Raw genomic sequence first — 26858 nt, 5'->3', positions numbered from 1 at the left:
ATCTATAGTCGGGTATTTTATCTTTCATTTGTAGTACTTTTCAGCTTTCAAATCTCTCTAAGTAGTCGTCCAGTTCAAATCAAAAGTCAAAAGTACGTATTTTCACTTGGGATTTTTTCCCACTGTTAATACTATTTTATATTGAGTTTTTTCTATTGAAACTTGTTCTGACCACACTATTTTTTGTTTTCGTTTAAAAGGGTTCATTGGAAGTGTGCTGAACTTTAAATCGGTAAAATTTCGAGCAAAAATCTCGTACTAGTATTTACTCGTATTTACACGAATCTGAATTGAATTAATAGGGATAATATATTAAATTATCTTTATATGAGAAATAAATAAAATTCTATTGATAACTGGGTTACCTCGATAAAATAAACGAATTTTTGTTACTAATCCACAAGAATAGTCGAAATATGATTTTTCTAAGTGGAATTTTATTTAATTCTCATATAAAGACAATTTAATATATTATCCTTATTAATAAAATTCAGATTCGTGTAAATACGAGTAAATAATAGTACGAGATTTTAGCTCGCAATTTTACCGATTTAAAATTCAGCACACTTCCAACTAACCTTTTTAAACGAAAACAAAAAATAGTGTGGCCAGAACACTATTTTTCCTTTCTTACAAACATAGATTCTGCTCTTCAATTAATAAGATTTCTGCCCATATTGATCCATTTTTTACTCGTTGTGTTCGTTTATATTATTTATTTAATCTCTTCTCTTTATCTTAATTCTGCATCTCCTTCCACTTTCCTGTTCCATCTTTTTGATTTAAAAATTTAATTTCATAATTGTTCAATGTACATATTACTGAATGCATATCTACATATGTATACATTATTAATTGCTCTAGAAACTATTTTGATGTTGGCACTATTTTTTTTAATAATTACGTAGTAATAAATAAACCGGTGTCATATCAAATTAGATTAATGTTTTCGTTTGGTGCAATTTAATAAATACAACGAAGAGAGACAGAAAACGAAATACGTGGGTGAAAAGTATGACAAAGGGTGGTTAATATAATGGAGAGAGTAATGAGATTGAAATGGTAATTGGGTGGGTCACGTAGCTAGAAGCAAAGAAAGTTGGACAAAATAAGTGCTGGAATGGTACCCGAGAGAATATAAAGGGGTGAAAGGAAGGCCGTAAGCAAGATGTGTGGATCTAATTAAAGAAATGTGTGGGATGAGAATGAGATGGATATGGATGAGAATTAATAGCAAATCACGAAAGGCTGTAAATTATGAGGATGTTTTCATTTTCAATGAAAATAAAGTAATAAGAGCTTCGTTAGTAATAATCGGCCATCTTAGATTGAAAGTTCATACATTGTAGGTCGAAACAGCCGCATTTTTGACCTCATTAGTAGATTTATGAGGTTTTCATTTCAGAATTAGGACATACATATATTACATAATTTGAATAATAATAAATGTCATTGGAATGTGAAAATATTTATTGATATACTATTTTAAAACAATAATGTTTTGTTGATTTTATTTGAAATCCAGCATGTTATAAATTTGTTAGATTATTCATATAAAGAACGATGTCCACACACTTCGTCGAATGCTTTCGCATCGTTACATTCTTGAGTGTCTGTCCAATGCTCTATTGGACATGCCTGTAAATACATAAATATACATATGTATGTAATTGAATACCCAAACAATTCAACAGTGAAAATCATAGTATGTAAATACTGAATGAATTCCTTACATGTGTAGTATAGTCATAGAAGCATAGCATGAAAGTTTTAGCTTCGCAAGGACTCTTCTGATCGTCCAACAGTTTGAAGCACTTTTTGATAGAATTCTCGATTACGGAAGACCACTCTTTGCCATAAGATTTCATAAGCAACTCCTTGGTTTTCGGCCTGTTCAATTTATCGGGTCCAATCATCATGTCGTGATTTTTGAACAGACAATTGAATACGTCGCACTGGAAAAAACACCACGTTCTTATTACTTATGTTACTAATGCTTTATAATAATAAATATGAGTTAAAGTGAGCACTCATGGGAAATTTGTCGTGAGATTAGTCTCTAGAAGGGTTTCTAACCACAACATTTGTCGTAGGGTCTTTTGAAACAGCATTTATTTATTTATTTAAGTTTAAGTTTGGACCACATTGGTCAAAAAATTCAGAGAGTGGAGAAAAATAAATAAAAAAATATTGTAATATCCACCATCGATTTTGTTATTTTTTTTTTTTAATTTAATACTTTAATAATGGTGGACCCAATTATATATTTTCCCATGGTGCCATTTTCGGGTTGCTCCTGAGCGACATCTATGGTACTAAATTTGTAAATATATAAATTTATTTGTCTGTCTGTCTCGTATAGGCTCCTAAATCACTCGACTGATTACGATGGAACTTTTAGAATTTGTTTTATGGATGTCCAGGAAGCTTACTGTAAAAAAAATCCCCCAAAAACGGGAACAGAAACGGGAAAAATGGGAATGAGTGGCATTGCAACGCAATAATTTCAAATGTTTTCGCTGCCTGCATTTTTCCGACAAATGAGAACGGGAATGGAAACGAGAACGGGAACGGGATTGCAACGGGAACGGGAACAGGAATTGCATGTGTTATTGTGGCATTGCAACGCATGCTGGGTTTAGCTAGTAGATAAAATTGTCATCTCCAAAAAGTGGGTAGGATGGTTTTTTTGCCAATTTGATGAGGAACCGTTACAACAATGAAACAAATAAATTACCAAACTCTGATAGTCACAAATATTTAAGATTGGCTAGCAGCACAACAAAAATACTCGGAATAAACTGTTTTCAATAGCTAATCGGTTAGCTATTATCATTTATTGTGACTAGGAAAGACAAATCTGACTTAAAGGCAATTAAAGATCTGTTTGAAGCTTATTGTTTAAAAATATAACTTCTGGTATATTAGTTAATAATATTTCAAGTTCATGAAAGACAACGAAAAACCAAATTAAATAGAATCATTCAATGGTTGACGTACTATTGACCGAATGGACACTTGGCCCAACGGATATTAGGCCGACGTGCATTTGGCCGAACGGATATTAGTCCGATGGACATTTGGCCATATGAAATTTTTAATTGTTTAAATTAATCAAAAACATCTTAGTTCTGATTAATTTCAATACATAAAAGGCCAAATATCCGTCGGCCTAATGTCCATTCGGCCAAATGTCCTACAGCCAAAAGTCCTCCCACGCATTTAACTGATCGTATTGTCTAGTCTTAGGCGATCCATGGATGCTTTTCAAATGTTCAATGTTCAAATGTTCAAATGTTCAGAGAGCAAAAAAGCATGGTTTGATAATATTGATAATATTGAACCAAGCATCCATCAAACGCCGATTTTCAGTATTGTGTTGTGAAAAAAAGCTTTATATATTGGCAAATTTGTTGCCAGTCTCAGAGAAACTGCTACGACAGATTCATTGCGAGAAACCTGTCTGCCGAATTAATCCACACCTTTACTCATACTCTAATTATGAAAAAGCATTTACCGGAGGCAAATTACCATCCACCATATTTTCTGCAAACTTGCAATCGTCAAAGTCTTTTTCGGTAAGAAGTACGTCCATACCATCACAGCACATTTCCACGTGCTGAAATATAAGTGACATTTTTTTTAATGTGTAATATATATATTATATTCGAGATCCAAGCTTGAGACTTACCAGAACCAAGCATGCTGTCGCATTCGTGCAATGTGTTTTAAAATTTGTAAGGACGTAAAATAATTTCTTTACTTTTATTTAATTATTTCTTATTTAACTACATATATAATATTATTACAATATAATTCAATGCAAGGTCTTTTAAAATAATACTGTAAGCTTTCCTGTATATAACATGACATTGACAATCACTTTTATCGTATAAAAAATATAAATTTCCATTAATACAAAATATATACGTATTCCATAAATAAATTAATAATATTGTTAAGTATGTACACCGCCGAGTAAGTGCAATCGGATTAGGCCGAGTAGCATCCCAGAGACTGTGTGACCATTATAATTGGTTTCAAGGATTATCTCCAGACTAAGTGCAAGTAGGGTAAATAATGTCCACTGAATTGGCGTAGTAACGGCACCTGGTCCCTTCTCAGAAGTGACAGTGATAGCGTGGGACTCGTGAGTGTCGTGGGAATACATATCCGGGTACATGCCTAAATAATAGGGAAGTAACCGGATGTCGAAGATGCTCTGAGCGACCTATCCTTTATAAGGAGGTACTTAAACCATATCAAGACATTCTGTACAGAGCACTGGCGGTGCGTGGATCTCCTTAATCACCAATAAATGCGGTGAAACGACTTTGGCCTTTTACTTGGATCCTCAACCCACCCCTACGCAACAATATCAACAACTTACTTTTGTATATTAAAATTTTATTAATGTAAATATTTCAAAATACGAAACATGAACTCAATACTAGTACAAAATAAAAGTAAAATTTCACCGACTATACGCACGAACAATGTTGTATTTATTTACCAAAATCCAATGCGAAACTGAAACGAATTGTGATTGGTCATTGCGGTCAGAGTTACGGGTGAATGCGATAGCATGCAAATTTTACGCAAGTCTCATTATAAAACTTAAAACTTATATTTTAAAAACATTCAAAAACTCCTACATATTAAACAATAACAACTCACATAATCCGGTGGGTCTTTACACTTATCCGAATCGGCAGCGTACGTGCCCTATATAATAATATAAATAATATATTAGTAATACATTTTAATTTAAAGTATAATAATATAAAAATACACACTACAAAAACGGTGGCAAGCAAGAGAGCGCACGAACGCATGTTGATATTTGAAATTGCGTTTAAAATGTGGCACAAATCCTACGATTGACGAGGTTTTTATTATATAAATATATATGTATATATTTTATAAATATGTAAAATTGGCCTGTCGTTAAATGTAGCTTTGCAGGGAAGATACGATCGTCGCTTTGTTACGATAATTGTTGTTAAAAAATCAGTACGTTTTATCGGTTCAGTGTCACAGCTTGACAAATTACTTTCAATGTATCGACATGTGAAATTTAATTATTAAATTGGAGCCCCTGCCACGAAACTGTTAACACCCCGCAGCTTCACAACGGAGCTTTTTCTTTGCGTAAGCCTCCATTTTATCCCACTTATCATACAACACTCCAATGCCTTTAATCCGTAAGTGTATTCGTACGCTTGTGTATACATAAATCTTTCATATTATATAACAATAGGATTTTTTCTACTTTTTGATATAAAATATTATGATAATTTCATTACTCGATTATGTTAGTTTGACCTTAGCATCTAATTGGACAATTCCGGTGTCCCCAAAGTCAAAATTAGTTGTCGACTTGTTATTATAGACTCGGTGTGGTCTAACCCAAAATTATTCAATTATGGGCACTATTTAATTGTATATTATTACACCTTAGCAACGTGTAATTATATACTCGGGCGATGCCGGGTATATTTTCTATTATAATATAATACTATGGATCGTAAACGGTTCAACGCGTATGTCAATTTTCATAATGGTTCTATGAATGAAAATATTCATACAATGTGAATTTGTACGGTTGAAATATGTATGTAAATACATTGTACCTGAAGGTTATTTTAACGGATGTAAAAAACGTTTTGGCGTTAAAATCATTTATCTCGATTTATTGCTGATCTCATGTGTGTGTGTAATAATTACGACTCGCTGTGAAAATTCGTCGTATAAAAAACATTAAACGGTCATATACGAATTTGCACGTCATTATGGAAAATTACGTTTTTCCAGTGTAGATTTTCATCGGCTATTATTATTCTGTTTAAGGAATAAACGACAGTGCTGTTAAGAATCGGCTATATTGATTAGTAAAATCTTTACTGTACTGAACAAGTCACTTCTTTATATGTATGTATGAGCGCATGTAAACGTATTGAGCGCAAACCTAAAATATAGAAATACTTTAAGACCTCTATCCAACAATTGATCGTAAAAATAATATAGAGGAAGTATGGCATATTTGTCATACTTAATAATATTCTTCAATAGATTAATCTCGCTAAACGGGAACGTCGTAAGGAAGGTCAGTGCGCAGATGGGCAACGAATTATCCACGCAACCAGCGCACGAATGGCCAACTTCAGGTGTGTATTTCGGTAAAATGTGACGCAATATTTCATAATTTTAAAATGCCAAAAAATCAATCACACGTTCTATTTTTAGATTTCATTAAAATTTTGGCAAATTTATTGCTATAGAGACGTCTTATTGAGTAGGTTTACAGGCGCATGTCCCGAACACGCTCGTAGCATACTTGCGTCACATTGCCGTACCTCCCCGCCCCCCGTGCAATCGATTTTCCAGTACGTTTTCAACCCTCGACGAATATAGCCGCTTCGAAAACCCTCAGCTACCCCACATCTGTCAGTCTAACCCCAAAATATGATGAAAATGTCACCAATCCGGAGAAATGAATCGTCCTCCGCTTGAAAGGTAGGATGCATGCACTTTTGCATCGTTTAATTTGAATTTTCGAGCACGTGTCATATGATTGACAATCTGTCTATGATCACTGGATGATTTCATTACGAAAGTGTCAAATTAAAAATTAATCCTATACATTATGTCAATTTTAATCGAAATAAGTCGAAACGAATTGACAATATGTCTCATTCCATAAGGGTACCTTATTTGACGGAAAAATACCATTTTTTTCAAGATAAATATAAATATTTATATAATTATATCATTTGTAATGAATTTTATCTACATTTCAAAATTAATTTCACGGTAATATTCAATATTGGACTGTTCCATATGGATGGCCATATTATGTACTTACGATTGACATACGATGCATTAAATCTTGTTCTAATTCATACATATTTATTATACATAATTGAATAGAAATTACAATTATACGCAATAAATCAAAATAATTGAAGAATATAAAAAAAAATCATTTTTAAAATTTAAGTAAGTTTTAAAAATATGAAACTACATATACGAACATACATAGTATCTGTATCAGTAGTTTATCAATATTTAATTTATAATGTTAGTAAAATAATTAATTATTTAATATTCATCTAATATTTAATATTACACAATGCACATAATTTTGGACAATTTACGATCGTGATAATTTGTATTATATAATATTATGCATATACTGGTGAATTATCTTTTTTATGTAAACATATGGGTTTTTCCCATCGATTAAGTACATACAACGCTATTTGGATTCAATTTGTATGTCGAACATATTGCAAAATTTAAAAAAAATCACCACCAATCATTTTCATTTCCAATACAATAAAAATGAAATATACACCTATGTATATATGAAATAAACCATTCGGCTAATTTTATTCGGCTGAAATTAGTAATATATATCATTGAATACTTTCATATGGCAGACTTCATTACGATCAATATTATGCAATATCGTAATGAACGAATCAAACATATTGTAATTATACGTATCGTATATATGTATGTATATATATATATATATATATATATATATATATATATATATATATATATATATATATATATATATATATATACATTGAGCAAGCTGTTAACCATTCTGAACATAGGATTATTCCGAACATCTCATTTATTGAATATAAATCAAAATCTAATCAAGAGATGTGCGCATATTGTACGTATATATGTATTTAACCGTCGCATAACTGTTTTAAAAATAGACGAGTATTGAAAAATTCGATTTATCTGAAGCGAATAAAAAAAAGAAAATATCTTTGTTGTCGCCGTAACCTTGGTGATATTTTCCCGGGCCCGTCTTGTAAGGGATATTAAATTACTCTAAAAATAGAATGGCTTTCTATATAATCACTGAAGCTGGGGATAAAAGTAAACGTGCTTTGTTACATTCTCATATAAACGTACTTATGCACGATCACGCTTGAACAATCGCAGTATCTTATTATGACAGAGAAAAAACGTACTTACAAATGATATTGCATTATTTATAAGGGAATTTTTCTTTATTTTCATTACTATCACAGCAGATGGAATTCTGAGAATGTCCGCAAAGCATCTATATACATATGTATTTACGTACACACACACAAAGTTCATTGGAAAATACGTATATGAACATTCACCAGACGCTAGATAAATTGGAAAATTTTAATCTCAATTCCTCTAGAGTGAAAATCTAATGCATACTCAATGAATCATTTTCACGTTTGTGCTCCGAGAACGCATATATACTAGGGATCCCAATCGAATATTCCAGTATTCGAATTATTTGTCTGATTTTTCAGCCATTCGTTATTTGCATATTTCATCAACTATTATAATACTATTCGTGTATATATTTTTTTATAAACTAAATACACAAAATCAACACGAAAAGAGTGATGACGAAGAAGCCGACGATTATGAAGAAAATGAAATATATAATGGGGATAATTGTGATAAAAATGAAGATAATGAAGAAATTGAATTGTCTACATGTGAAAAAACGGATTTTTATTCATTAAATACGGAAATGTTTGAAGAAAATCACTTTTCGATCGATAATAATCTCTACGAAATTTTAGTAAGCATCAGAAAAATTATACGAATATTTAAGAAGTCACCGGTGAAATATAAATTTTTACAAGAAATCATAATAAAAAAAGAAAATAAAAAATTGAAATTATTATTGGCTGTAAAAACGAGGTTTGATTTTGATTTTAAATGCTTTTTATTATTACGAAATTATGTTCACAATACATCTTATATCTATTTTAATAGCTACTGATCTACTGATAATTTTCTATTTTACAATTTAATTTAATTTGGTTAGTAATCATAGTATTATATTATTCTAATGTTAATCTACAGCATAATAGGAAAAAGAGCTCAAAAACCTATGTAAAAACGAGGTGGAATTCAATGGCAACAAAATTTATGCTTAGTACATATGTAATTACCTTCTTTTTATATTTCGAATATATTCGAATATTCGAATAGCTCTTGATTTACTATTCGATATTCGAATAGTTGAAGTCGATACATATTTGGGATCCCTAGTATATACATATTATATTAACAGATCCAATCTATCTATCAATCACTGTTTTCAACGCTTGTTTTATATTGCTTATATATGATAAGATGCACTATTAAAATATATCACAAACAAAGCGCATCATCCCCACTCGTATCACGACATATACAAATCGTTAACTTTATCGATTCAGATAAGATACATATGTACATATGTAGATAAGAAAATACTGTGATACATTCTGACAGAAAACACTGTGATTAATGTTCCAATTAGTGGCAGGTCTACTGCTTTTGTTTATAAATAATAATTTATTAGCACGATTTAATAATAATTCTTTCGTTTTTAGTGTCGGCAAAGCGTCAAGATGAAGTGATAGTGTGCGTGTAAATTCTACATACATAGAAAAAAATAATAAAAACATCAAGATGTTCGAAGGAGTCGTTGCCGGAATCTTAAACAGATTCCTGGGCAAATATGTCCAGGATTTAGACACGGAAAATCTCAACATCGGAATATTTTCCGGGGACGTCAACTTGACGGATCTGAAGCTGAAGCCTGAAGCATTGGTAAGTCAATTCGATGTATAAAATGTAGCGTTGTGAATATTGAATTTCTATTTTTCCGAACTAAACATGTACGAACATGAAAGTTGAGTTCATTTTCCAAGCCTGAATGTCCTGCTGGGTTTTTGTCGTGGACAAATTGCAGAGTCGTTTACATCTATTATGCACAGCCTTTGTTTTGCTGGTGTATGTATGGTGGTTTGCTAGACGTATTTGTGTAAATGTGGCATTATGGATGCGTTATAGATGAAGTGCTGCATTTTATTTTGTACGAAATCGTATAAATTTGAATTAATGAAAATATATATTAACATAAATGAGAATGAATGAGAAGCCGTTGCTGTGAGATTTGATTAGAATACAAATCTGTTTGAATGAGGAGATCGTATAATATAAAAAAGGTATAGTCAGAGAGCTCATTATTGGAAGAAAAATACGAGAATAGAATAAATAATCAAAATATATAGGTATGTACATAAATAGAAAAATATATTTATAAAAAAATTTCAATATAAAGAATGAAAATAGCAATTGTTATATTTAACTACCATACCTTTATTTGTTGTAATTGTTTCAAATCCTAGTTATATACATATGTATGTATCGGTGGCCGTCACTGTATCGAAAGTGACTTGTTCGAAAGTCGAAAAACCTAGATTTTTCGCGATTTTTATGACAATATGAGAAACTACTGTTGTGCCCGTTGATTTCAACGGGTGGTTTCGAAAAGGCATTGAAACACGAATAAAAATAAAGTTATATGTAGTATAATGTAAGATAATTTATAGGCGCACGCGCACGTAATATTAATCATAATAAAGGTGGCACATTATACACTTTCAAGCAATCCAACCCGTTCGAAATGATGAATTAATGCGTGTGTGTGTGTGTGTGTGGCCTGAGGGCTTCGCCCCCCGCACCCCCGATGCCTCCAGCAGTCCGGGGGCTTCGCGCCGAGGACCACGCTTCCCAGTGTCTCGATTACTCGGCTATGATTGGTTCCCTATACTGGTTGATCGTCCGAACATACATATTTAGCGACATTCGGTTTATTATATATATTTTTATTATAGTCCGTTTACCATGAGCGGATAGTATTACCATATATGTACATATATATACCATTTACCATGCATACACTATTTTAAATCTTTGCTTTTCGATCTTTCGGCTTTCGACTTCCGATACAGTAACCCAGACCCTATATGTATATGTACAAATCTGTGCAACGCACACAGGCGACCGAAATATAAAGGCGGCCGAAAGAAATGAGGGAAATAACGGGATAGCAGGTATAGCTTCGGTCCGCATAGAGCTAGGTCTTTTATATTCTATTAACCGGCAGCGTGGTCTAGTAGTGAGTGTTGTATTCTTTCGTGCAAGGTGTCACGGGTTCGATTCCCACTAGAGTCTCGTTGTTGGCCAGAACTTGGTTCGTCAAAATAAATCGTTTCTTATCAGAATTTGCCAATTTTTCTGATTTTAATTGAAACGGTTCCTGTAAAATTGGCTTTTCCAATCCAATTTTATATTGCAAACCTCCAGTTATTGTTAGATCTAAAGATGACTCTGTGGATGATAATTGAATGTAAAAAAAAAATTATGCTACGTGCCAAAATTAAAGAGTCGCTGATCTTAGTTTGCACACAGGCGGCCGAACTACTAGGCGCGGCCCTACTATTTACAGCCGTGGACAAATTTATTAGGCCACTTTTGATTGAAAATACTCTTATAAATAAAATACTCTTATAAGTAAATATTTGAAACAGCCAATACCTGCATCTTGATGAGAATTCTATTATTGTTCAACTCTACTTTTAGCGCGTATCCTATTAGCGTGTGGTTGCGTCGCGTTGTTTTTTTACTATTTATATTTTCCCATGATCCAATTACGAGTTACTTGTACATATGTACATATATACATTTAAAAATCATAAATTTTGAAATCATATTCAAATAGTGGTGTTAAATAGTAGGCAGGATGGTTTTTTTCCAATTTGTTGAGGACCGTTTCAATAATAATTAAATCAGATAAATTGACAAACTCTGATACGAAACGATCGACTTGGTGTCAAAAATATAAGTCTGATCAGCAGTACTGTAGAAATACTCGGAATTGATTATTTTCAATCAAGGTCAAGCCAGGGCTCGAACTCGGCAACCTCCTGGCGGTTAGAATTTACGCAACCAACGAGCTATTCAATTCCTAACGTTTTAATCAACTCCGTTTCTGTTTCTTTTTTCTTTTTTGGTTTTTTTAAAAGGAAAATTTCATATATTTTTTTAATAATATCCATTAATAATATTCCATTTATTTTAATGTACCCGATGAAATATCATCGCATATGTGTTGACATATACCTTTTAAATATATTTAATTTAGTATTTATATTTAATTGTTTAGTATGAAAAAAAGGTAAAAACTACCTGACTACCTACATATAAACAATATAAAACACCAATTGAAAAAATAACTATTTAATTAAGTAATTAAATAAATTTTCAATAGATGGCGCTAAGTTCTCAGAGAAAAATTTTCCTAAAGGAAACATTGGTGGCAAACAGTATATAAAGAAGTTTTTTTCTTTCGATGTTATATTCGTACATTTTGTTGGCAGTGTTTTAACTGTGAAGTGGCTGCTTGAAACACTCGAGTATTTTCGGTCAAAAGCACTTTTTACAAGTGGGCTAATACATTTGTCCACAACTGTATAAAATATATGTAGAGGTATTGCTATTAGAATACAAGCAGACCTGAATGATGAAAATGAGAACATAATGCTGTCGTTTTGTTATTTAATAATGAATGATTTTTATGAATAAAATTGAGATGGTCAAAATTTTTTTAAATCATTTTTTTTATATGATATAGTAAGTTAGATAGTTCACCTAATTTTCCATGCTCAAACATTTTGAATGCTAGATAATGTTTTATATAATATGCTAGTTGTTTTACCCGGCTTCGCTCAGTATTTTTAATATAAAAAGCTTAAACATTGCGAAAATAATAAGAAAATATTCATTTGTATTTTATAAAATTTATTTGAATCTAAAAAAAATATATCGAATCGTCGTCATAGAAACTTTGTTTTGTTCTCGATGTTCCTAACCAAAACTGCTTACAAAATTATATATTAGATTCAGAGCCGTCTCGTGAATTGGTGCCTAAGAGAAATATTCAAATTCATAATAAAATTGGTAAAATGATTTTTAAATATTATGTATATCATCATCATCATCATTTACAGCCATTCGCCATCCACTGCTGGATGAAGGCCTCTCCAAGACGCTTCCACTCGTCTCTGTTTTGCGCAACACTCCATCTCATTCCGCACATTTTCCTAATTTCGTTCACCCATCTTCCTTGCTGTCTTCCTTTTACTCTTTTGCATTCTTTCGGGTACCATTCAAGCACTTCTTTTGTACACCTTTCGTCCATCCTCCTAGCTACGTGACCCGCCTATTGCCATTTCAATCTCTTCACTCTATCCACTATGTCCACTACCCTTATCATACTTCTCACCCACGTGTTCCGCTTTCTGTCTTTCCTCGTTATGCCAAGCAAACAGCGTTCCATACTTCTTTGAGTGCATTGGATTTTATGTAGCATCTTGGCGTTCAGTGTCCAAGTTTCACATCCATACGTCATCACTGGCAAAATTCATCGATCAAAGATCTTTTTCTTCAGGCAGAGTAGCATTTTTGATTTAAAAACAGCATTCATCCGTCCAAATGCACTCCATCCTAATTTCATACGTCTCTTTATCTCTTCATCTTTACTACCAGACATGTCAATTATTTGACCTAAATAGAAATAATTATTTACTACTTCTACTGGTTTATCATCTAATGGGATGCTATCAGGCATGCAATAAGTATTGAACATTAGTTTGGTCTTATCTACGTTAATTTTTAATCCTACTTTTCTACTTTCCCTGTCCAGCTGTGTTAGTCTGTTAAGTAGGTCAGCTGAATCACGAGCTATTAAAACTATATCGTCTGCGAACCGAAGGTGACTCAAGAAGTGACCGTTGATGCTTACTCCGGCTGTGTCCCATTCCAAGTTCCTGAAAACTATTTCAAGCACCGCATTGAATAACTTGGGCGAGATTTTATCTCCTTGTCTTACTCCTATGCTAAATCTATCTATACCTGAAAATTTTTTAACCGAAGCTGTGGCATTTTTATATATTGCAGCTAACAGCCCCACATAGGGTTCCGGCACTCCCTGTGTTTGTAGAGCGTTAAGTACTGCATTATGGCTAACTGTATCGAAAGCTTTCTCATAATCGACGAAACCTAGGCACAATGGCCGTTGATATTCGTTGGCGCGCTCGATTAGTTCTCCAACTACCTGGAGGTGGTCCATTGTGTTGAAATTTTCCCTAAACCCTGCCTGTTCTATAGGTTGGTTCTCGTCGAGGATATTCGATAAAAGGCGAAAGCATGACGTTTTATAAGAACCTTTGTGTATTAATGTTTCGTTCTTCAGTCATCGAAATATTTATTAACATTTTATGTATTTTTATTTAATTATATTTATATTTAATATTTATTATTTACATTTTTCAAAATATTTTAGGCGCCCTTTATTTTACGGCGCCTGTGTTCGGCTCTGAATATGTTGATCAATTCAGTCTTGGAAAATGATTTATGCTCGATAGATAGTTTGAATATCCTAAGCACTAGTTATAAAACTAATTTTTCATGCAATAAATCATTTCCGGTCGACTAGCTCATAATCGCTTGACAACGTTCCGTGTTATTAAAATACCAAAAATGTTCACAGTACGAACTGAACCTTCCGATCGACGTAAAAATCGGCACAATCGGTCAGATCTCGTTTCAAATACCCTGGACTGGGCTGTACACGCAGCCGGTCATCGTCAACATCCAAGACATCCTCATCCTCGTCGGTCCAGCCGTCTCTGATCACTTTTTCGACGGCGACAGAGAAAAGAGACTGATCAGGGCTGCCAAAAAGAAGATTCTGCAAGACCTCGAATCCGAGGGCGAAGTTCTGGGTGGACCGCAAAACTTTTTCGAAAATCTTCTCACAACAATCATCAACAACGTTCAAATATTCATCAGAAACGTTCACATCAGATATGAGGACACGATCAGCAGCAAGGATGGATCTCTGGCGTGTGGACTTTGCCTCCAAAGCATGTCCATCGAAACCACCAACAAGTACTGAATCATTGTATTTGCATGAACAAATTGTATGTAAGAGGTGGTGTAATCATTGCAAGTGCTTTAATTTTTAGCAAGTGGAAACCTTCGCTCACACCTCAAGGCTCTAATACTGTATATCAGATGATGAAAGTAGAGTCACTATCATTTTATTGGAATCCAAACGCTGTTGTATTAGATGACGAGGAAACTATAAGCATTACTGAATCGCAGTTCTATAGTTGGAGGCATTACATGATCAGTGGTCTCGAAAAGTTTTCCATGCACAAGGAAGATTTCGAGTTTTGTGAGTACTTATGTATGCATTGATTACACTGAGTAACAAAAAATCACGTTTTTTAATTACCGGAGCGGAGACTAATCAATCTTTGTTAGGGTTGACCTATTGAATTCGAATATGGTAATGATTTTTGTTGGCTTTTTTTGTTTATGAGATATGAGCGCTTAAAATATTTTCGCAATTTTTGGATTAGTATTGCTATGCCAAAAATGAGTATTGAAATCAATACATAGGTATTTTTTCTATTAATTTTAACTTTTAATTGCTTTAAAATACGTATAATTAATTATCTAGCGAATTTCAAAACTCAAAATGGCTATCATGCATTTATTGGACCAATAATATATTTCACTACGTTTACAAAGGTTGGTTTTTAATCTCAATTTTTTTTATTTTATCTGAACGTATTCATATTTTATCTGAGCGGTAAATTATTTCAAATAAAAATATGAAATGTTCTAGGCTAGGTGGGCGCTCATCGCTTGCAAGCGAGTATGAGCGAGTAGAATGGAGTGATGCGCTCTCCATTCTTCATTTTGCTCTTGCTTCACCCATATGGTCATAACCATAAGTAACCGCATTTTTTATTTAAAATAATTTACCGCTCGAACTAGTACGCTTAGATAAAAAAGAAAAATATTTAAATAAAAAAATAGCAAAAAAAGGTTGACATTAATAATTGACAATAGTGAACCATTTTTTGTGGGTAAAAGCAACTAGGCCACCGATCTCTGCTTATAAACGTGGTTAAGTAAAAAAATTGTGAAATAAGCTCAAAATATTACGGAAAGAAATGTGTAAAAAAAAGTATATTTTCGACATTAAAAATTCGCTGGATAATAAATTATAATATAAGTATTTTAAACAATAAAAAATCGCAATCAATAGAAAAAATATCCGAGTGTTGATTTCAATTCTCACTTTCGGCACAACAATACAATCTGTAAATAAAAAGCTGCGCATTTTTGAAAAACGCTCATATTTCATAAGCGAGAAGAAAGCAACACAAATCATTTTCACATTCGAATTAAATGGGTTAAATTTAGTAAAGATCGATAGCCTCCGATCCGTTATTTTTGTTTTTCAGTGTAATTTTCTGATATTTGTCTTTTGGATATTTATACAGGCACTTAATTTTTGTTTTAAAGTGCCTATATAAATAGTAGACTTTTGTGGTCTTGGTCGATAATGATGGTAACTTTGATGCTACAAACTGATTTACAAAGTAGAGGCCTTTCTATAATATTTTTCGAAAGCCCACCCCCACTCATCGGAAAAGGTGCACAAAATCAATAATCAATACAAGATCCAAGCGTACGCATCTTTTCTTTGGAGTGGGAATGGGTATTCGTGAATAGTATATAATAGACCTTTACTTGTGATTTTCTCTATATTTAATTTTTGATCATCACTATATGTATATAATAGCATCTGTTAACTATTTTATCTGGCCTGATGACATTTATTTGCTATACATATATTATTATGACTTGAGGATAAAAATATTCATACGATATGATCAAATGTTATAGTATTGAAGCCAGTGACGTGCAAGATCAAAGTAATAATAAACAGATCGGGAGAGGCTAGAGTTCCCCGTCTGTTGGTCGACGCAGTACTCCAAGACAGTGCTGCTCAAGTTTCGAGGAAACAATACCTCTCTGTTTGCTCCTTGGTCGACTCATTCCAAAGGATAACCGCGAATCGAAAGTATCGCCATTTACATCCCAAAGTGCCCGTCAACAAGAACACAAAGAAGTGGTGGTTGTATCTCTACGCAGCGGTCCTGGAGCAGAGGGTGAGACCTTGCACGTGGCAGGCGATAAAAGCTCACCGAGAAAACTACCACAAGTACAGGGATACGTACAAAAGCACCTTGAAAAGTCCCAACGATACCGAGCTCAAATTGGACCTGCAAAAGTGTGAAGACAACCTGGAAATTTTAAACGTGGTGATAGCCAGGGAGCAAGCCAAGTTTGAAGTAAGTTTTAACTTATAAACTTTTACGAGACTTGTTTTAGAGGGGATGTAACTTTAATAGCTTTTGTTCCGTTAGTTGAAGTTGGAGGAACCCAATCTCATACAAGTTAAAGAGAGCGAATTGGATTGGTGGCGAGTATCCACGCCCAGTCCAATCCAAGAAGAATGTCCGAGCAGTTTCGGAAGAAGAAACGTAGATCTTTGCGTAAAGTCCGAAAAGGTCAAAGGACTTTGGAGTCATCTCTCGAGTCCTGAAAAGCAGAGGGTTTGCGAATTGATCGGATATGTTGAAGGAAGCTCTAAGCCAGAGAAGCCTAAACTTTACATTGGTAAGTCTATTTCTGATGTTTATTGAGATTTTTAAATCAATTTTAATTATTATTAATAAGTTCATTTGAAAACAGAGCACAAAATAAATCTAACACTGGCCAATTCATCGCTAAGTTTGATGAATCGAGGAAGAGAAGTGCTGGTTCTAACGTTGACACAGTTTTTGGCGTCTCTGGAGACGAGACCAGCCGCTAAGGCTTTTAAGGTTAGTGATGAGAATTTACTATAAGAAATTACGGTTATGTACTGCAAAGCAATTAAATTCTAACTGAACAGTCTGTGACATCAATTGGATGAGAATTGTGCTTGATTGGATTGCTTTTGTAGATTTCAGCAAGGGCTGAAAGTATTGTAATCGAAGGTGCTAATGCTGACAATGATTTGGTTCCATTGGTGACGGCCGACAATATTTATACGGGAAATACCAATACGAATTTTCTTTCGATTGACTTTGAGAAAAATCCTCATAATGCTGAAGCCGATTTTGGCTTGACTTGCTCGTTAGAGCCCATAGAAATAGTCTACAACGAGGTATTGTATGAGTGTGCAATTTATGACAAGTTTCAAGCCAGACACACATACCCAAGTATCTAAATGTATAAAATGATTGAATTTCAGCACGCACTGTCTGAAATAATAAATTTCTTCCAAACACGATCGATGGCAATGCGAGATATCACGCAAATTATTTCAGGAAAGCTTCAGAAAGCTGCCGCTCTCAGTAAATCTCTAATCAATTACGTCATCGTAAGACACAAAGTGATAAATGTCAACATGGACTTGAAGGGTCCTTACATCATCATACCAGAATGCGGATCGTTACAAAAGTAAGAACGATTCTACATATAAATTTTTTATGTTTTTATGTAGGCAAATTCAATAATTGACCGTTTAGCATGAATGTATTTTTGCAAACAATATTTGTTTCGACTATTTACCATTTCAGGTTTTGAAATAGGCTATATGTACATATACATATGTAGTTCACATACTAATTTTGTTTAACACTTGCCTTGCTGTGCTAAAAAATCGACCGGCTTCTGTGCTGGACGCCAAGCGTCCAGTTAAAAATGTGTGTTTAAAGTTAAAATGATGCAAAATCTGCAAGGTTAATTATTGTAATTAGCTATAAAATCATTTTATCATGTATAAAACGTCGAATAATATAATATAAGTAAATAAAAAAATAACGGCTGAAGTAGAGCCGTCATCCCAAGGCGGATATCATTCTCACACTGACCGTTGAGCGCGGCGCGTACTTAATTCCTCCTCTCTCTCGCATCTGTGAGGCACGTGTACAAGGAGCCTTCTGTGAAACTAATTATTTCTGTTGATATTTATTTATTTAACATACTTGGGGGTAGGCAAATCCGATAGACCCAAGGGGTTTGACCAGACAACGAGTACATATGTACGTTCCAGTATTTTCACCATTTGCTCTTTTGAACAGGATTTTACAAGCCTCATATTAGGTTGTTGGTATATATTAAAAAAAAAAAAGATCAAGTAAAAAACAAAGGAACTAGTATCTAATGACCAAACCACGCAAAATGGCTTTTCATGGCTTTTTAAATGGAAGTTTCAAAACGATTTGAAGACTGTAGGAATTTTAGTTCAATTTTTGCGAAAGAAAGCTAATAAGAAGCTTGTAAAAATAGGTTAACTAAGTAGAAATAATTAAAATTTTATTCCGAATGAAATCTCACAATTATCTAAGTTTTTTTCAATTAACTTTTTTGGCTGTTTTTTCAAATTTCAAATCGAAGTCTGAGTAAAGCGACTATCGATATTTGATCTAGAAATAATCTTGATCGTTGGTGAAAAGACAGTTCTGGGTAGATTGATTCCAAGTAGATTCCATGGTCGGTATTCCTGGTTAGATTCCATAGTCGGTATTTAACGATTTACTGTTTATTGAAAAAGACCGTAAAAATTGACAATATTTATATATGTGAACTCGTTTCAAAAACTATGTATATTATATTTTATTTTTCATTTCCATAAATATATCAAATGCCACGACTAAAATTCGAAAACGCATCATTTCTATTCATATTTTATTTTTTTCAAATATTCGTGGCACACTTTTATCGTCGCGCTCTTTTGTCACTTCGTGGTTTTGTATCGCGCTGTTATGTCACGCACGGCTTTGACACTGCGGTCTTATGTTGGCGCAGTTATGTCGGCATATCTTTATACCGCGCGATTTTGACAGGACACGAACATTAGATATGTAAAAAGCTCTTTTGCTTTCTGTACATATATACATATATCCAATTCGGTCAATTATTGAGTGCAGTCATCCACTGATGCAGTTGCTATATTTTGAATAATTAAAATTTTTCATTTTAAAGGAGCGGCAACGTATTAGTAGTAGATTTGGGCAGAATCTTGGTCAAATCTGATTTGCAACCATCAAATAATCAATTGGAAGACGCAACTTGTATGGAACTCGAAGAGAGACTCTACGACCGTTTCCATGCCGATTGTTCCAACATACAAGTATTATTAATATAATTTTTTAATCACATCTCAACAGTTAAGAATAGTTTTAAATTAGAAATAATATTTTTCAGGTACTATTTGCAGACTCTGGAGACGAGTGGAGAAATTCTAGAAAGCTAGCTGATTCTGATTTGCATTTGATTCCAAAAATAAGGGCTCAACTTGTATTCTCCAACAGTATTAAACAAGATTATAAACTATTGCCAAAGTATGGACTTTTAACTATTTTTAAATATTTTTTCATGTTAATTTTATACTATATATTTAACCAGCAACATAGATCAGTGGTTAGCATGTAATTATTTCGATTGTGTGGTCACGGGTTCTATTCCTAGCTTTGTTGCTAGTCAGACCTTGAATATGTGTGCCAATTTATCTGATTTCATTGGAAACGGTTCCAACAAATTGGTAATAATATACTATTTCTCGCAAAATTTGAGTTTACAGAATCTCATAATTTGTTGATATTGTTGCGTAAGGGTGAGTTCAGGATCCAAAGTAGCTTCACAGCATTTATTAAATGATTCAGGATTCAGGTCCACACGTGACCAGCGCTCGCTCCAGAATAATCTGATTTGGCGTATGTACCTCCTTATAAAGGACACGTTGCTCACCACAGCTTCCCCGATCCATTTATGTATATATTGTCTATGAGTGTACAGTTTTAAGTTAGTCTCATACTCTCACCCGGGTTCTGAGAATTCTAGCCGGCACTTACTGAGTCCTGTTAGGCCAATTCGGGGGTCTCCATTGTTTACCCCCGAATGCACTTAGACAGCAAATACTCTCTCTCTCTCTCTCGTGTTCCCACGTTACAGTATTTAAAAATTTGGCAAAAATTTATACATAGATGTCTCTATGGTGATTGTAATATTTAATGGTGGATTTTTATTATTGGCCTTGAATAATAATTATGTGCAATGTTGACCATAGATGTCGTGTTGATAAAAATGTGTATATACCTTTATAAATAAATAAATATCATTTCAGGCACAAATTAAACCTGACAATTTCAAGTTTCAAAGTAAATCTTTCGGATCGAAGGATCGGTCTCCTTTTGGAGTTTATGGACAATCTTCCACTTCCGACTTCCAATACGGTTCCTGTTACGGCTTTCAATTCGGATGGTGCAGACAAAGATATTCTATCCTATTTAGTTAACGATAAGATATGTCCCGATTTGAAATATAACCAATTGGCGACATTGAAAAGGAAGTTGGTGATTGCACATTTGCATCGAAATAGGTAAGTGTGCAGAACGCGATTGTTAATGTTACATGCATATTGAGTTTTAAATTATTAATAAGGGATAATTATGAATTAAATATTTGCAGGGATACGGAAACAGATTTTGATAAGGCCAGTGCAAAAAACGGTTTCATGGATTCTGAAAGGTCATTCGCTTCGCAAGATCATAGTGATGATGATGTTGAAATTTGGGCCCGAACTGTAGATCTTCCAGGATTCGATGATAACGTCTCGCCCAATAATTCTATTAGTATTTTACTTAGATTTGTCATCGGTGAGTTATTTTTTTAATGTACATATATATGTACTTCTTATTACTCAACTAGATTTAGTATAATTATGTTTCTTTTTAACTACAGGTGAAGTCGTTTTAAACATATCCCGATCTTTGGATGCTAGTGATAGACCTTATATGATGCTACGTCTTGGAAAGGTATAAAATATTTCTCTTTTTATAGCAATTGCACTTATAGAGGTATTGCATATCAGTAGAGAGGTCGTAGGTTCCAAACCCGGCCAAATACGCTGCTGGCAAGATCTTGAAGTCAATAAAAAACATAGATCGACCGTCTCCTGCTAGAATTATCCAATTTTTCTAGCTTAATTGTTGTGACGGATCTAATAAATCGATATCCTCCCCGTCAGTGTTTCGCAAATTCAACTTATTAGCATCCTGAATTCGCTGAATCTTATAAAATGCTACCTACATAATTCTTGCAAATTTTCTGTGGATCAAAAAAATTATTGACTCTCCATAGATGTCTCTATTGTATTCTACATATGTCCTGTTATGTTTGAAAAACTTTTAGTACTTATGTACAAAAATAGTCTAGCTACATATGTATATGCTTCACCTTGGGGTAATTTCTGTCATGACACATATAATGTATGTATGTATGTCAGAAGACCGGGTAACCACCGAGTTCTTGACTTCTTGATGTACTTCTGTGTCTGTTCGCTTTCTTGATTATTTTTCAGGATACTCCTTGTTCTTTGTCTTAATATTTTCAGCTATGCGTCGATATGGCACTAATGAAATACGGTCCAGCCCTCCAAATAAGCCTACACTCTTTAATGCTGACTGATAAATTGCACCAAGGAATGTCTGGAGAATATTTAGAACTAATTACCACTGAAAGTTCTGAAGAGATTGCCAACATATTGTACAGAAAGGTCAGAATCTATTTAAGCACAATTTCAATACGATATATTTACAAGTTCAAAACTTATACACAACTTACAGGTGCGAGCTGATTGTCCTGATTTTAAATCCCACTTCCACAGTGTGGAACAATCTTTGGTTATAGACATTGGCAATGCTACTGTTTCGTTCCAAAGAGAGGCGTGGCAAACACTTCTCAAATATTTGGAATTCATCGTACAGAAGTAAAGCAATTTCTCTAAATAATATTGAATATCATAGTCATCTATATTGATTATACAATTACATTTTATAGAATTAAAACGAGAGATACACTTCAAGTGAAAAAAGCACTGAAACCTCATACCGTGACACTGCTAAATTTCCTCCAAACTTCAGGAGTAGATCCTCCTATTCCACCAGGAGCTACTAAGTTCAGCTATTCGTTCAGGTTGTCCCAACTTCGTGTAAAGCTTTCTCATTCTGACACAGACCTTTTGGATATAAAATTCGGAGGATTGGAAAGTGATTGTGTATACAAAGCGAACGAAAGGATGATTTTGAAAGGATTCTTGAATAGTTTCACCGTTGATGATCTTTCAGATATGACTTTGTACTCAAAGGTATCGTTACTATTTACTACATTATTAAATACAGTATTATGTACATCAGTTTTATATGTATAGATGAATGTAACTTTAAATCGCAGCTCATTTGGGTGGACGAAGATAAAGTTGTCGAAATGAAATATGTACGTCACAATCCAAGAGTTTACAGAACTTCAGGAAAAGACAGTGACTTGATGCAATGTGATAATGTCAAATCAGATGGATCTTTCAGAATATACGTCGGAAGACTACACGTTGTATTACTGTATAAGATTATTATGGATCTGCAGGTATTCATCTTCACTTAAAGTACCTATGTAAGTAAAATACATTGTATCTTGAAATCTAAATTTGATTTTCAGCACTTCATAGAACCGTTTATTCCATCTGGAATGACAAATGAAGCTATCAAACATGCTGAAAAAGGAATTGACATGCAACTTTCTAATATGAAAAGTTGGAAAACGAGATTGCACGTGTCTTTAGAGATTCATGCTCCCGTTTTTCTACTACCTCAAAAATCCACATCTCCAAATTTGATCGTTTTAAATATGGGTATGGATTTTTTTTGTTATAATTTTAAGATGTAAACTCAATTCATTTGATAATTTTCATGTAAAATTTTAGGTGATTTGACTGTTGAAAACTTTTTCAAAGATATCACTCAACAGATGTTAAACAAGAGCAATATTTCTATGAATCAAATACACAATCCAGTTATTGATAACCTATTGATAAAATTGGACTCTGTGACTCTCAGTAGAGCAGTTATGACTTTGGCTGGATCTTTAGAAGTTCAGGTAAAATGAAACAATTCAAATGTACATTTTTTATGCAAAAAAGATGCTTATATAAATTGTCTGAAATTCAAGGAACCGATTCTCGAACCTGTTTCGATAAGATTTGATATTAAAAGAGCTGTCGGATATCATGGTATCATATCTCAAATAATGCCAAGTGTTGGTACTTTGCACAAAGATATTTTACTGTTTGAAATAGATGGTATTATGGATACTATTATAGTCCATTTGGGACAAAGAGATTTGTCTACTTTATTAGCAGTATGTACTGACAACTTTACTGAAGGACAATACGTTGGTGTGTATATTTGCTTGCTATGTTTTATTCGATTAATTGCAGTAAATATAAAATTCATTATTTATGTGGAATTGTAGGATCGATACCAACAGGTAGTTCCGGTTCTCCTGTCGATCATATAGCAAACTCTGACGTTTCAGTGAAAAAACTGCAAGCTTTCTTTGCACAAGCTGAACCCTTGCGAAAAGAAGCCAATTTCAGGTATAAAAAATATTTTTTAAATTAATTGTTTTATTATTTATATATACATAATTTAATGTATTCGTTTAAGATTCTCGTTGGACGGGATAGAGCTGAAACTATTCACGGATATTGACGAAGTTTTGAGTTCACCAGTGCGAGATTGCAATAGGGGTTTGGCCAAATTGGAAACTGGAGAGTTGTCGCTGCAATTGGACTACTTTTCAGATAAATCAATAGATATAAAGGCAAATTTACAGAGTTTGCTGATAGAAGACATACGACCAGACACTTCTATTGTCATAAAAAAGTAAAAACCACAAACTTATAATCAAATACTTGCACGATACAGTGACATGACGATACTTACTTGTCTTAGGATGTTCCAATCTCATGCTGGAGAGAAACGAGTCGACTGCAGCACAATATCAGTATCAACTCCACCGATTATAGATTTGACATTCCGTCAAAATCAAGCAGGAGACCGAAACATAGACGTTCACGTCGAAAAGACTCGTCTTAATTTTTCAGTGCCGTTTTTCATGAATTTGGGAAGATTCATATTGGACGCCCTTCCTGGTTTGTAGATTGATGTTATTTAACTGAATCATTTTGATCAATTTAAGTCCCGAGTCTACAAGTTGAGCCTCCTTAGCTCTTTCAATTTTAAAACTAGCTACATCACAATAAGTAGTGAGCATTGAAAGTAGAAGTCGTTCCATTTACGAAGTCCTACCCACACCCTTTGAAAAAGGTGCGCAGAAGCGACGATCAGTAGACGGTCTAAACGTGCGCACCTTTTTACGGAGTGGGGGCGGGCCTTTGTAAATAAACAACCACTAAATAGTATTTAAAATTTGAAAACAAAAATGATTTTTACAAGGATGAATTCTAATTGCGTCCACTTTATACTCTCTATTGCTTTTTAACAATTTTGTTTAGTTTTTACAACGAGTGTTTTGCCCATTGATTCGAACAGGTTGTTTCAGAAAGGAATTGATACACGAATTAAAATAAAGATATGTGTTATATAAAAATATAATTTAAGGTAATTTATAGGCGCGTGCGCGCACGTATTAAGTTCTGTTCATACCTATCCAGCACGACCCGTATCCTTCAGGTGTCCTGCAAGTGCGGATAGTATTCTTTCGTACATTATATGGACGTATTCATACTCCATTCGCGCATGCGTATTTACGCATTCATGCGCGTCCATATTTTATTTATTTTTATTTTATTTTTATTTTTATTTTACATATATACCAGGAAGGCCTTACAGGTAAATCCCAATGCGCCTTCCTGGTCAATTACAAATACAAATACAGCATTTTTATTATAAGTCGTTGAATTGCGAGACACTGAAAAAACTCGCAAATAAACGAGACATCTATGAATTGTACATAAATTTTTATTGTACATCAATAAAATTTTTCAAATAGTGGTGACATAGTAGGTAGGAAGGATTTTTAGCCAATTTTTTTTTCCGGGAACCGTTTCAACAATGAAATCAGAGAAAATTGGCAAACTCTGATAGGAAACGATCAACCTGGAGTCACAAATCCAGGTCTGACCAACAGCATACTCTGAAAAATTCATTTTCATTCAGGGAAAGAACCCGGCACCTTCTTGACGGTAAGCAGAAGCTTAACGTCCGAGCTATGCTGCTGGCATAGAATGTACTAAAGAATACTGTCCGTACTTGCAGGATACTTGCAGGATTCGGGTCATGCTGGATAGGTATGAACAGACCTTTAATAGGAAAAGCTGGGTGCGCGCATTACACGTTCATCGATCCAACCCGTTCACTCGTTCGAAATGATGAATGAATGTGTGTGGATGTGTGATCTATTATTATTATTAAACATGCATTTTTTATATCGCGTTCACCGATATAAAAAATGTATGTGCATAAATTAAATCGGCATAACAATAGCGGATGCTTAAAATGCACCCATTGGTCCGAATGTATCGTCGTTGCTCTAATTGGTCAAACGTAAAGTGGTCCATGTGGACCACTTCTCGCTGATTGGTTGTGTGCCTCGCTCGCGTGTATTTATTTTATTAAATATCTCTAAGCACAACATATACTCCTGGCAGGCCCGACGGGAGAAATCCCGGGCCCTGGGAAATTAATAATTTCGGGCCCCATGATCTTATACATATTTTTTTAATATACAAAAAATTCATCAGAACTATTAGAAACATACCTATATATTGGTTCTTATATTTTAAATAACTTAATAAGAAAATATGATATAGCAAGCACGATTTCCGACACAGGGCCCCTTGAGTAGTCTGGGCCCTGGAACTTTATCCCCCCCCCCCTCTCATCAGCCCTGACTATTCTAAATTTTTTTTTTTTATTATTCTCCATACTTGTCCACATATCCACAAAAAAAACATACATCGCGTCCGTTTTTATATATGTATATTATTTTAGCAATATCTGAGAAGTTAATATTAAATTTCAGGAGATAAATGTATGGAAGGTGGTGTAATAAACCACGGATACGTCGGAGATACGAACATAAAACATGACATAATTTCATCTAATAACAACTGTCGATCGTTAAGGCCCCCCAGTTCTGCTGATTCAACAAGTGGTCATTTCTCTACAGGTAAATTTATTCATAGTAAATGATGGTATTTTAAAATATGAATTTATATACTTATTTGT

General features: G+C 33.8%; 2 protein-coding genes across 2 annotated transcripts in view; one reads left to right on the top strand and one right to left on the bottom strand.

Moving 5' to 3' along the window:
• Positions 1-1488: 1488 nt before the first annotated feature.
• Positions 1489-4857, bottom strand: LOC143918278 (uncharacterized). Its single transcript, XM_077440065.1, has 5 exons — positions 4797-4857; positions 4678-4725; positions 3518-3619; positions 1734-1955; positions 1489-1638 (listed from the first exon to the last, which is right to left on the bottom strand). Exons 1-5 carry the CDS (start codon positions 4833-4835, stop codon positions 1546-1548), a joined length of 504 nt encoding a protein of 167 aa, XP_077296191.1. The 5' UTR covers positions 4836-4857; the 3' UTR covers positions 1489-1545.
• A 4623-nt stretch (positions 4858-9480) lies between these two features.
• LOC143917661 (intermembrane lipid transfer protein VPS13A-like) overlaps positions 9481-26858 on the top strand; it is a 35504-nt gene continuing 18126 nt past the window's right edge. Inside the window, 25 exon segments of the mRNA XM_077439243.1 lie at positions 9481-9621; positions 14408-14806; positions 14808-14860; positions 14862-15097; positions 16624-17072; positions 17148-17400; positions 17476-17606; positions 17729-17932; positions 18020-18228; positions 19756-19939; positions 20005-20114; positions 20897-21155; positions 21266-21428; positions 21514-21587; positions 22166-22327; positions 22398-22540; positions 22612-22918; positions 23005-23193; positions 23266-23458; positions 23531-23703; positions 23776-24001; positions 24079-24202; positions 24273-24491; positions 24561-24760; positions 26653-26799. Coding sequence (XP_077295369.1) covers positions 9481-9621; positions 14408-14806; positions 14808-14860; positions 14862-15097; positions 16624-17072; positions 17148-17400; positions 17476-17606; positions 17729-17932; positions 18020-18228; positions 19756-19939; positions 20005-20114; positions 20897-21155; positions 21266-21428; positions 21514-21587; positions 22166-22327; positions 22398-22540; positions 22612-22918; positions 23005-23193; positions 23266-23458; positions 23531-23703; positions 23776-24001; positions 24079-24202; positions 24273-24491; positions 24561-24760; positions 26653-26799 — 4948 coding nt within the window.

Source organism: Arctopsyche grandis, chromosome 10, assembly GCF_051622035.1.
Source record: "Arctopsyche grandis isolate Sample6627 chromosome 10, ASM5162203v2, whole genome shotgun sequence".
Lineage (NCBI taxonomy): Eukaryota > Metazoa > Arthropoda > Insecta > Trichoptera > Hydropsychidae > Arctopsyche > Arctopsyche grandis.
Note: the sequence above shows the minus strand (reverse complement) of the source record. Positions and strands in the feature narration are given on the sequence as shown.

Coding starts and splice junctions, on each gene's coding strand:
- LOC143918278 (XM_077440065.1), bottom strand. CDS start 4,835: ATGCGTTCGTGCGCTCTCTTGCTTGCCACCGTTTTTGTA. Junction 3,620..4,677: donor GTAAAGACCCACCGGATTAT/GTGAGTTGTTAT, acceptor CTTATATTTCAG/CACGTGGAAATGTGCTGTGA. Junction 1,639..1,733: donor TCTATGACTATACTACACAT/GTAAGGAATTCA, acceptor ATGTATTTACAG/GCATGTCCAATAGAGCATTG.